General features: G+C 47.2%; 1 protein-coding gene across 8 annotated transcripts in view; it reads left to right on the forward strand.

Moving 5' to 3' along the window:
* The window catches only part of LOC135401529 (cGMP-inhibited 3',5'-cyclic phosphodiesterase 3A-like), a 282,793-nt gene that overhangs the window by 234,810 nt on the left and 34,830 nt on the right, over positions 1–13,153 (forward strand). For all 8 annotated transcript variants that reach the window (XR_010424838.1, XM_064633985.1, XM_064633984.1 and 5 more), the window contains one exon: positions 12,855–13,112. Coding sequence is in view for 7 of the 8 variants with exons in the window: in XM_064633985.1 (XP_064490055.1) it covers positions 12,855–13,112 (258 nt within the window). In the remaining variant the exon portion in view is untranslated. The remainder of the gene's footprint in view (positions 1–12,854; positions 13,113–13,153) is intronic.

Genomic DNA, 13,153 nt, shown 5'->3' on the forward strand with positions numbered 1-13,153 from the left:
GTCGCAAGTGGAAAATGTTCCGTATTATAGTGTTGGCCCGCAGTGACCTTTCCTCGCGTGACATCAATATCACCCTTCTTCTCCCATGAGCGTTTCGTCACGCGGTTCAGCGAAAAAAGAAAAAACAGACTTCCGCTGAGTCGATCATTTCACAACTTTTCGTACGTCAGAACTTTTAATAATAAAAAAAAGCCTACACGTACGAAAGGTACGTCATATTCAAAACCTCGTACAACTTTTACTCTCAAAGAGATCCGTGTTAGTACGTGCGCGCGTTGAAATTGGACACCTGGCAACGCATAGAGTAGCTGCTAATGCACAGCGTTTGTTGATCAGCGAAACCTGACCCGAAGGATACATGATGATGTCCCTTTTTGTTTTATTTTGTGCTTTCCGTATCATGTCCCGCGAAAAGTCTTCTGCAGACTGCGTCATTCAGTTTCCGTCACATATAAGCTAGGGTGAACAAGTGGAAGGCAAATAACGCAAAAAGCAGCACACAAGTTAAACTAGTCCACTCCTCCTTAATTTCCTGGTTTTTGTCCCGCTTAAGTGTTGTAAGCGTGCATTCTTATTTTTGTGTTTAACATATTTCCGCAGTTCTCGTCTCAAATAACCGACGCCATTAGCTCTGTCGGATTTTTTAAACAAAAGCGGCGCCCCAGTGCACCCCTTCAAAGCAGTAACCCAATATCGCTTGCATTTACCTCTCCACGTGTCGCTAGATGGCGGCACTTCCGCGTCGTCGGCTTTTCAACTATGACAGCAGCGCTACCATAAAGTCGATGCATTTTCTCTTAGGTGTCTACTGTTTCTAACTGGAGTAGTGAACTGATTTACCGTGTTCTAGGAAACCGCATGTAATGTGTAATGTTAATTGTAATTGTAAAATGCAAAATTGACCAGGGAGGGCATTTACCCCGGCCGTGGAAGCATCTTGGTATAAAGTTTCGTATGTCGCATTTATACGTAACCATATCATATACTATCTCAAGACAACTCGGTACTACTCGTACACTCTTAAAAATGAACTTCACCACATAGCACGCTCCTAGCCAACCACCATCCCGAATGACAACGTTCTCGCCCTAGATTTGTTGAAAACGGGAGGAGGAGCCTATTTTGTGCCATTATGCACGGCACAAAATAGGCTCCTCCTCCCGTTTTCAACAAATTAGGGGCGAGAACGTTGTCATTCGGGATGGTGGTTGGCTACGAGCGTGCTATGTGGTGAAGTTCATTTCTAAGAGTGTAGTACTCGTACTACGATCATCATCATCATTAACGGGAACACATCATCCTTCAGAACACGTTGATTGTAAGTCATTCCTTTCACTAGTACGCCCGATCCACCTGCGCTATCTGACACGTCACAATCCAGCAGCAAACAAACCTTAGTAAATTCCCAAAAGCTTTTGTCATCCATAAGGCCCGTTTCCAAGGTGACTGGAATGACCTTCGAACACAGTTTGGTCCGTCCGAGTCAGATGGGCACTTGCAAGGTTTGCAGTTTCACTGTGTTGGAAGCCCCTGGGGAAGCGTTCCGGTGCAGACAACAATCGCTGCCATGTCGCCTACTTGGAAATTGGCAGCTATTCCCATTGGCCGTCCTCTCGCATGGCTGCCGACCATCTCTGCCGCGGGGAAATCACTCAACGAGACTTTTTGCCTCATATATATTGTCGCCATTGCCGGACAGAAACGGAAGTCGTAAGTGAACCGGCTAGAAGCGCGCTTAAAATAATTGGAAAATAACGAAAATAAAGAGCGTCGTTTTCTCCATATTTCTATCTTCCATACATTTGTAGGAGCCTTTGCGTTTGAGCTCTAGCTAGCGTTGTTTGCGGAGTGGAGAGTGTATTTTCTTCTGTTACGTGACTCTTAGGCTGCTTTTCGCGGAAGACATATTTGTCACGCGAACTGTCCAATGACTAGGGCCCGGAAATTTAGGCACTAAAAACTATGGAAATAGGCAGGCAATTAGGCCCTCAAAAACAGCTAAATAGGCAATAAAATACTAAAATAGGCACGTTAATCTGGTGCACTCTTTGACTTTGTTGGTACTTCAGAATGCTCCATCAAGGAAAAAAGGCTACGGCACTGTACATGCTTTGACTTGTACACGGATACTGAGGCTGCCTAGAACCACGTGATATTGAATACTACTCTTAGTTTTCCGGTCTCATAGATCTTGAAAGGCCAAGAAAGGCCCAATATCTTGTTCGAATATACATGCACCCCGTCTAGCAAACCAAGGTACTGAAGGAAACCAAACGAGAGAGAGAGAAAAAAAAAGTGCAAGCATGCAGGAACAAAACGCAAAATTCAGCACTCAGCATCAGACTAAAAGATGCGCTCGCCCTTGCACCTCTAAAAAAGGCTGCTATGGCATCTAAAAATGTTCAAAAAGGCTACAATTCAATAGAGTCGATAAAAAGGCGCGCAACCCTGAAAATGTCGCATTTAGGCATTTATAGGCATTTTTGGGCAAATGCCTAAAATTCCGGGCCCTACCAATGAGCAGTGGATTTTATGCGTGGAAATATTTTACATCGTTTAGGAGGAATGATGATGATGAATGATTGATGAATGTTTTTTGATGTGCTGCACTTCCCATGCCATATCGTGCTTCTTTTTTTTTTCTTTTTTTTTTTGTGCCTTTGCACTCTAAACAACGGGGAAGCTTTTTACAGTGCAAGGCCGTGCAGAAGGCAAGGGTCGCATCCTGCCTTCAGCACTGCTGTTGTCTCACGTTTTACTTCCCCAAGCAGCGCAACATCTTTGCCCAATATTGGACCAATATCGGCCATGTCGGCCCAATATTGGGCCAGTATTGCCAATATTGGTCCAATATTGGCCCAAGATGTTGTGCTGCTTGGGCCGGTTTTCCGGCAGATTTTTCCAAGCGGCTTTCGCCACTCCTCCCTTCTTGGGGTACCATTCTGCTCAATGAGCGGAAATCATCCCTATATCATCGTCATCATGTATTTCCCTCCCTCTCCTCCCTTCTGTCCCTCTTTTCATCTGCATAGATCGGCGCTAACGCGAAATCGCATCCGCAAAACACCCCCCACTCTCCCTGAATGTACCCTTGACGATCAAACATCACGTCACGATTGACCTTGCCTTCCAGCAGAACCATCACCACCACCACCACCAGCAACAACAACAACAACAACAACGAAAAACTAATCGATCGGTGGACCGCATTCAGCGTTCTATATGTCCTTCCAAAGCGAGCCGCCTTTCCCCGTCATGCGAGCGCACGCCGAACCACAAACGACACATGCAAAGGTATACGGGAAAGGTAAGACCGCTATTGACGTCACGCTTATGTGTCTCCGTCCGTGGAAGCCACGGGCGCTACAGTCCACGTAATAAGCTGTCCCGGCCACTGATTGAATTTGCTTCGCCAGGGCGGCCTCTATCGGACGGGCAATCGCAGCTTTACGAGAGACGATATTTTCAACTTTACTGCCCGTCCGCCACACACACACACGGGGCTCACTATGTCTGTTGCGCGCGTGGGAAAAAGGGCGCGGTTCATTGGTAGTTGAGGGGAAATAGAACGGATACATTGATCGCTGGGAGATCCACGACAGACATCTAGGGTATGATTGCGCGCAGCTGTTATTATAGGTGCGCGCAACATATGATTCTGTGGTCGAAGATACGACGTAGGCTCGTGGAGGCACCGATTAATGGCGTGTTGCGGCGGAAGGAACGGGCTGTAAAACTGACCACTTTAATGGGTTTCCATTAGGCCTGTAAGGGAAGTTATTAGGAATGCCCGGCGTTTGGTGGGAAAACGGGGAGTGGTGGCTGGCAGCGCGGGAGTAGCTACAATTAAATTCTGAAGCACGCGAAACACTTCCGTGTCTAATGTTCTTATACGAATTAAACCTTCGCGTATCTCCTGCACTCTTAAAAATGAACTTCACCGCATAGCACGTTCCTAGCCAACCATCATCTCAAATGATATCGTTATCTGCCCTGATTTGTTGAAAACGGGAGCCGTACGCCTTTTCTGTGACACTTATGCTGTTCATAATTGTCACAGAAAAGGCGTACGCCTCCCGTTTTCAACAAATCAGGGCAGATAACGATATCATTCGAGATTATGGTTGGCTAGGAGCGTGCTACGCGGTGAAGTTCATTTTTAAGAGTGTGTGACTGAACGTTCTTTCCAAATGGCTCTCGAAATAAACCGCAAAAGATGTTGCGGGGATGTGGGATGTGATTCATGCATCATTCACTCGAAGTACCAGCCACCGGCAAAGGCACGACAATCTACTTTGAGTTTGACTTTTAACTTGACACGCTGCAACGTACCCGTTCCTTCTTGCAAGAGGACTGAACGCGCTGAAGTGCGCGGATCATATAACGTATTTCGGCACTCATAAGCCCTGTACTATGCATATGCTAAACACGTGTGCACAACGAAGAAGGAACAAACAAAATCGGCTCGAATAAATCATCTAATTCGGGTCAGTGGATCTTCTTCCTTCACGCCAAACCCCACAGCGCGTTCTCCTCTCTAGCATTACATCATAAGGCATTACAGTTCTGCTAATGCGTTTGACCCATATCTGCCGACCATTACGCGCAATTTAACATTATCACCCCATTTTCTTAGCTGTTCAACGATCGCTATCGCTTTACTTCTCGTTGCATCCGCAGCGAGAACGCTAATTTTTTTATATTTTATTTCTTGATACCTAACTCATTAGTCAGCGACAGTTTTCCTACCCATGTACAATTAGCTGCGCGTCTTCAAGGTGCTTCCGCCTGATTAACAGCTTTGAACAGCTGTCCATTGCTGGTATGGCGACGTTTGAGTACTCATAAACACGTGACAGAATTGAAAGGATGGCGACTAGCTGGTGAACGTTCATAGTGCAGAAATAAACACGTGTATTTTCTTGTTTGTTAAGTATAACCGCGCGTTCATCTGAGGCACGTTGATGAGGTGCGCCGTGTTGATTCCCAAAAACACCTTTGGACAAAACGATAGCGGACCAAAGCCAACGCGCGATCAGCTTCCCCGCACTAGACGTCCTTGCGCAGGGAAGCACGCTTTACAGGGGCATTCTGTCTGAACTGATAGGAGCTGTATGGTGTCGTCGGTCTTTGTTGCGCGGATCTACACTCTTAGAAATGAACTTCACCGCATAGCACGCTCCTAACCCACCATCATCTTGAATGATATCTTGATCTTGCCCTGATGTGTTGAAAACGGGAGGCGTACGCCTTTTTTGTGACACTTATGCTGTCACAAAAAAAGGCGTACGCCTCCCGTTTTCGACAAATCAGGGCAGATAACGATATTATTCGAGATGATGGTTGGCTAGGAGCGTGCTATGCGGTGAAGTTCATTTTTAAGACTGTAGCATTTAAGCTGCATAGCAAATGTCATATGTCTGTTTTAAAAATTATCCACCGCTTGATCGAGTGACTGCAGATGAAAAAAAAAACCTTTAGGAAGCACATTTGTCTAGGTTTGCGAGTACCTAAACATAATTCTTGTCTTTTTAGAATTTTTTAGAATTTCCCGAAAGGGTTTTCCAACGAATTATCACGCCTGGTGCCTTATGCGCTTACGTAGACGTTGATCTCGTACGCGATATTCTTTCGGCATGAGGTATCAGGTAAGGTTATCCTGATACCTCAGTAATGCCCTTAACTGGACGACGCAGAGCGTAAGGTCTAACGATGAACGCTTCAACGGTCACGGCGGTGGCCCGCTCTCAGCCTTTGTAGCCGGGAACGCCTAGAAAACTGTCGCGTGAAATCGGTGCCTCGGATAAGGTATTTTTTTATATCATTATTATTATTATTGAAGGGGAGCTTTTCATGGTTCAATTCATCTTCGAAGAGGCTTAGCACGACACCTTAAGTTTCGTTCTTCATGGAGCTAAGACTCTGATGTGTTCTTCGGGCATGTAAACGAACCTACCACAATTTCCTCAGATTAAGTACTTTACTCCTCTGTAGACTGTAAAGTCGTCCAACCTTGATGTATCACGTCTAAGTATGAATATGGTGACGGTGGCGTGTTACTCACCAAGCGTGGGGCCTTCTAAGCGATGCGGCTACCCTGACCCAACCTGACGTAACATACGCTAGCATTTTTTTTTCCTAGGAAAGGACAAACAGTGCTAACTTTATGTCACGATACGATTTTTCACCCTTTACGCGAGTCCGCTATAACTCTGTAACCGCGCATTTTGCATGGAAACAAAGCCATCTTGCGATGTTCAATTTGTGAAAGACAGTAACGCGAATCACTGCTATAGCTGCTACTAACGTCAACGGCCTACAACACAAGCTTTCACGTTATGCCCATAGCTTTTGTAGCTCGGCCACACACAGTTGCTTCAGTGTAAAGCACTCAACGCACGTCAAAGGCATTGCAACGAGATATTCAGTATTTATAGTTTCCTCCGTTACATCTTTTTGTTCGGGGTATTTACTTCTGAGAGGTGTACGTAAGTTGAACGAACATCAGCAAGATGTAGTTGAACAGGCCTTACTTCCTACAAAAGACACTACACTCTTAAAAATGAACTTCACCGCATAGCACACTCCTAGCCAACCATAATCTCAAATGATATCGTTATCTGCTCTGGTTCGTTGAAAACGGGAGGCGTACGCCTTTTTGTGACAATTATGAACCGCATAAGTGTCACAAAAAAAGGCGTACGCCTCACGTTTTCAACAAATCAGGGCACATAACGATATCATTCGAGATAGTGGTTGGCTAGGAGCGTGCTATGCGGTGAACTTCATTTTTAAGAGTGTACATTGACTCGTTTGTGACCTACACTCTTAAAAATGAACTTCACCATATAGCACGCTCCTAGCCAACCACCATCCCGAATGACAACGTTCTCGTCCCTGATTTGTTGAAAACGGGGGGAGGAGCCTATTTTGTGCCGTGCATAATGGGCACAAAATAGGCTCCTCCCGTTTTCAACAAATCAGGGACGAGAACGTTGTCATTCGGGATGGTGGTTGGCTAGGAGCGTGCTATGTGGTGAAGTTCATTTTTAAGAGTGTACATCCCCCCTTACCATACCTGATCCCCCAAAACGCGCTCCGTGGACTTTCCTTTCCTCAGGGGGACACAGGCTGCCAAAGAAAGTAATAGCATCCCCGTGCGCAATAAAAATGTATATCGTCCTTTCCTATTCCTGGCCACACTCACCTCCTGACACCTATAACGACCTTCCTTGTTGTCCACCGCATTCGCCCACTCCTTTAGCGTCACGGTTGGCTGACCATGAGATAGCGAACCCTACACAGACCCAAGTCGTTCTCGTCGATACAGTTGCCATCGATAGCCATGCCAAATGGGAAGGTGTCCGTGCGTGACTGGGCGGCGCGCGTAGCCCATGGTTCAACCACCACGAGAGTTCTTGTTAGCTTTCGCCGCTTGGCGGGGCTGCGCTTGTCGCTACGTGACACGTTTTTCTATTACGGAACGAGTCGTGCGTTCCGGCACATTCATTGCTTTGACTGGTCCGTGCTGAAAGTGCTTTCCAGAGGATAGTGTCCGGGTGAAGCAAACCATACACTCTTAAAAATGAACTTCACCGCATAGCACGCTCCTAGCCAACCATTATCTCGAATGATATCGTTATCTGTCCTGATTTGTTGACAATGGGGGGCGTACGCCATTTCTGTGACACTTATGCTGTTCATAATTGTCGCAGAAAAGGCGTACGCCCCGTGTTTTCAATAAATCAGGGCAGATAACGATATCATTCGAGATAATGGTTGGCTAGGAGCGTGCTATGCGGTGAAGTTCATTTTTAAGACTATACTTGAGAAAGACAAACGTGCTGAGGACAGTACAGACACTGAATCATGGTTTAATGGTGATGTATTGACCGTATACTACCAACTTTCTTCTGTCCTAATCCATCGCCGTACACTCTAAAAACAGAGCTTCACCGCATAGCACGCTGTGCGCCAGCCATTGCCGCGAATGGTATGGTTATCGCTTCTGATTCGAAGAGAGGGGTGGGTGTACGCCTTTTTATGGCAATTTGGATATATGAAAATTGCCACAAAAAGGCGTACGCCCCCCTCTCTCTTCGAATCAGAAGCGATAACCATATCATTCGCGGCAACGGCTGGCGCACAGCGTGTTATGCGGTGAAGTTCTGTGTTTAGAGTGTACCTCCTTCACGCCATAGAATCAGCCTTTCTTGTTTCTTCTTGAATCCATTCGAAATTTGCGGTAACCGTAAAAGCGGCCTTCGCCACCTTCCTTTCATTACCAGTTCGATGGGGAGCGCTAAATACCGCTGCATCGTTACCTCGAAGCGCTACTACAGTAGCACCGACACTGGTGAGTTTTTAGTAAACCAGTTTGCAACGTCCCGGTACGGTACACGATACGATCAATCGAAACGATATCACGATACGCGAGACTGGCGCTGTTTACGTTAGATGGTACGGTTAATTGACGTCGTATAGTGGTCCTGCATGACAAATCCCGTACCCTGAACCGTGAAGTCTTTCGATGTTACGCCGTTGAGGAGCTCTGTTATTGCAATCCATTTCGTTGCATCCACGAAAGGGTTACTCGAAATCACCTTGAGCAGCATAAAAATGCTACGGGAGTCCACATCGCCATCTTGGTTCATAGTCTTCTTCTTCCTCTTCTCGCACCATAACTTGCATGACACCGATGATATACTATTCAAACGCGGTACGCTATTAATCGAGGAGATCCGTACCGGCGATACGCTACCTGTGATCCGATAGGGTCGCGCGTGCACCATGAGACCTACGCCGTACCGGGTATGGTATCGGAGACGCAACAATCTACACTGTTGCCGGTGCCGTTGTTGGCCAACGTATGTGTGGGCTGCGTCACGACTGTAGCCAGGATGAGATGAGATGGTGATAGCGGATGAAGGAATGATGACGGCCGAAAGTTAACGGCAGTCACTGCGGTCTGTTAAAACAGAACTGCACCACATAGCACACTCCTGGCCAACCATCATTCCGAGTGATATCATTCTGTGCATTGATTTGTTGAAAATGGGAGGAGGCGTATATCTGAGACACATTATGCTTGTCCCAGATAGGCGCCTCCCCCCTGTTTTGAACAAATCAGGACACAGAATGATATCATTCGGAATGATGGTTGGCTAGAAGCGTGCTATGTGGTGAAGTTCTGTTTTAACTGTGTACAGCACTCCGCAAAGCCCTTTAGTAAATAGAGAGTGGGTATATCAAAAGCTATCGTAACGTTGTCAGCGGTGTATCGTCACGCAAATAATACCAACTTTTTGTACATCGGAGGAACTCTATGAAAACGATACGATAAAGAAAGTTCTCAAATCGAAGCTTAGCAGCGTGACGTCACCCACTTCAAAGAGACAGGACGATTGGCTTATCATAATTTCTGAACCGTTATCGTGAACACCTTCCAATCTACTAAAACTTCCAAAAGTACCCCCATCTACCGTATACCCAATCAACGGATAAGATTCTGAGCCCCTACACGCTGCCATTGGTTCGGGTATATGTACCATAACTTCACGGTGACGTTATCAATACGGTGCACTTACTAACACGCTGCGAAAACGCTTCCAAAGTATGGGCAAAAGCTACTTTTCTGTCGGCTCACAATATGTAGTTACAAAATAGCACACACAATCCAGAGCCATTGAGGCGAAAGTTTATGTGCCATCGGTGCTTGATCTGCTGTCATCCAGTCGATTGCTTGAACGCTTCCTCGAATGCGCTCCAATGGAGATTTACAAGGTCTCTTCTGTGTCGTGCTGACAGCCGATTTTCCCGTGTCCTTCCGCGAGGACGTCGCAAACCCTGCTTCACGAGCCAGGTACACGATCCTTTCCTCTTTTATGTTCCCCCTTTTGTGCGCGTTGGTACGAAATTTATGCTGAGAGCCACTCTTGTACTATAGGTTCTGCTTCGAAGATGTGTGGCGACGCTACGCTGAAGGCGGGATTAGAGCGTGTGGGAGAAGCGCCTTTGGAATCAGAAAGGCACGTGCGAACGTTGTCTATATACGAGGATGTGCGTTCCTTCGAGTTATGTGATGGTTATGCTTCACTGTGGTTTTAAAATATAGCTTGAAATGAAATACTGTCTCGTAGTTCAAGACGGCGCTGATTGCGCGCTCATTGATAAAGTTTGATTGACCAAAACACTGTTATAGAGTCGAAAAAGAAGGAACGAGAGGGAAGGAGAACAGGGCCAAGATCTTCAACTTGTCGTCATCCCGTAACGCCCCTGATTCGCCTCACGCGTAGGCCAATCGCAACGTTCGTTTGAAGTCCACATTGTGTTGCACGTTCTGAAACAGGAACTGCATTGCTCTGTCTTTTCGTGATAGCATACCATTGTCAAATTTAAGAAAAGTGAGCAAAGTGATGCAGGCGCGCTTTTCGTATAGGCATACGACACGATTTGTTGAAGTGACATTGACGACAGCTCTCCAAACATGTTGTATGCATGTTGCTTCAGAAAGATATTTGATAATGTATATTCAAAAACATGCGACTGGGGGATACGCAAACGACGCGACACAATTCTTAAAGTGAGGTATGAGGCTTTGTGTGGTGTCGTTCTTGTGTCCCTCAGTCTGTTCTGTCCCTCAGTTTTGATTATGGATGTCCGTCATCACCAGCTCGCAATTATGAACAACATAAGTGTCACAAAAAGGCGTACGCCTCCCGTTTTCAACAAATCAGGGCAGATAACGATATCATTCGAGATGATGGTTGGCCAGGAGCGTGCTATGCGGTGAAGTTCATTTTTAAGAGTGTAGGTAGCCGTGCATCAGCTCTGCAGTTTATCGCGTGCCACTTTTGCACAAGAACACTGATCTACGCACACACACACAGATATTAGACATACCAATCGAGACCACAAAATAACACAACCTCACAAAAACGTGGAGTGCTCAAATCACATATTTCACCTTCCATGTCTCATCATCATCATCATCGTCGTCGTCGTCGTCGTCATGTCATCGTCATCATGTATTTCTCTCTCTCTCCTTTCCCTGAGGCTAGATAGATACGTTACAATCAACGCAGACTAATAGAAGAATTTATGACTAACAACTTCGCATATCTTGCTGCTCGTTTCATTTCGTTTCTGAGCATGCGGGATCGCACTTGCGTCGCGAGACATTTGCGGTAGACGCAACGTGTCTCCGAACGCAATTTTTCATCTGGCAGGTAATTGGCGACTCCCACTGCGTATCGTATGTACGGCGGGAAGGGGGGGAGGGGGGTTGCTAATAAAGAGTTCCAAGGGGAGTTGCGACATGGAACGTGTACGCAGTATACGCTCAATTATGTATAGCACCCAGGCAGGATCAGACGAAGTAATTGCTCACTGGGTGGGAAACACCGTCCTCCGATTCCAGTTGTACTATATAGGATGAAAGGAGTGGTGGCCGGTGCGCAGTTGGTCCTGTCACTTACCCGCGAGTGGAATGGGACTGCATAGAGCATATTGATCGGTGAGAAGGTGGCTTCTGAAATGTCTGGAGCTATACTATATGAAACGGTTATATCAAAAGTTGCCTACGTCACGTTCAAAGTTTGTCTCGCGCTTAGGGAGCGGCGATCTGGGACACGTCGCAATAATGGAGGGGCATTGTAGGTTTCACTCAAGATAAGTATTGACCAACTTTGCGCTTTAATAAAGTACTGTCCAGCCGAAGCGTCGGGTGACGGATGCTGCAGTTCCTCCTTGCTGGTGACTCAAGGATCAGGATAACGACTGCGAGGTGGCTGGATGTGATCATGTCCTACCGAGTAGCTGTCTTACGATTCTCCCCCGTTTTCAAGTAGACTTTACAGATGGATGTCTGCAGAGCGCCTCCTCAAGTTGGCTCGGGGACGCATGTTAACCGCCCTGTCTCCTAATCGTCTCAACTGTCATTTCTCCATCTGGTGAAGTCTGTACACCGCTTATGGCCACGGTTGTATCGCGGTGCTAGTACGCAATAAAGCAAAACCTCTGCTTCAGTTCTATCGGCACGGTCCTAGGGTGGGGCCAGGGGTTAAGAGGCTCCCCAGCACATCCTGCCTTCCGGGACATTCTATTATCCCGATCAAGACTCGTGTAGGGAAACACCATCTTCCCTAAGGTGATGATCTTGAAGTTGGTGTAAAATGGACCTTTTTCACATACGCGTCGTATCCTACTGGCTCTCCAACGAACCATGCTCGGCGCGCGTCAAAACAAATCCATGTGGTTAGGACAAAGGACCAAAGCCGGTCCGGGGTGGGGCCGACAAGGTCGCGCCATTCGTGCGGTCTCTCTACTGGTCCCCACTTCTGTCGACTCCATAGTGCGCCATCTAGTGAAGACGGAGATAATCCTCTCCGGCGCCTCAAGGTCATACGCATGCGCATAGACCATTGTGAAAGAGGTCTATTAGGGATCGATCGTGAAGTTCTGAGTTGTCTACTAGACTGTGGTGTTCGTTGTCCGAGTCACTAAATGTAGAGGCGACGGTGCTCCCATACATGAGTCGTGATCGGCGGTAATGGAATGTCCTGGAGTGCCGGATGTGCTCAACCGGTACTCGTGGTGTTGGTGAAAGAGCTCGCCGGTGTCGGCCTCACAGAAGTGGGCAACGTCACGACTCTGGGGAAATGTGCGTCCGGGGCTAACTTGTAAGGGAACTGTGCCGACGTGTGTCCTGCAAGTGTTTGAGTTAAGACATGTCAGCCGTTAAATGTATGTGTCACTGCAGTTATACTATCATACTTCGACATAACATAGTGATTCAATGCGTGCAAATAAATGCTGCGTCTATTTGACTTTTCTTTTCTTTTTCTGTTTCGTAGGGCTCGAGTTCGACGGTGGACGTGGCTCTGCTGGCGGAGGCCCACGGGCTGGTGACAGACATGTTGGCTGATCCCAACCTTCCGCCACACGTGGTGAGCGGCCTCCGGGCGCTGGCCACCCTCCTGTCACCGCCCAGTCACGGCCCACCGCGCGGACCTCGGCCCGGAGGCGCCTCCGTCTCCCTGGCCGACTTCAACTCCGGCTCGGACACGGAGGAGATTCCATATACCGGAGAAAGACCGTCGGCTCTGCCCAAGGTATGCAAAACGCATTGTTCTAGAAGAACCCAAAGGGCTCT

Source organism: Ornithodoros turicata, chromosome 7 (genome assembly GCF_037126465.1).
Source record: "Ornithodoros turicata isolate Travis chromosome 7, ASM3712646v1, whole genome shotgun sequence".
In the NCBI taxonomy this organism is placed as follows: domain Eukaryota; kingdom Metazoa; phylum Arthropoda; class Arachnida; order Ixodida; family Argasidae; genus Ornithodoros; species Ornithodoros turicata.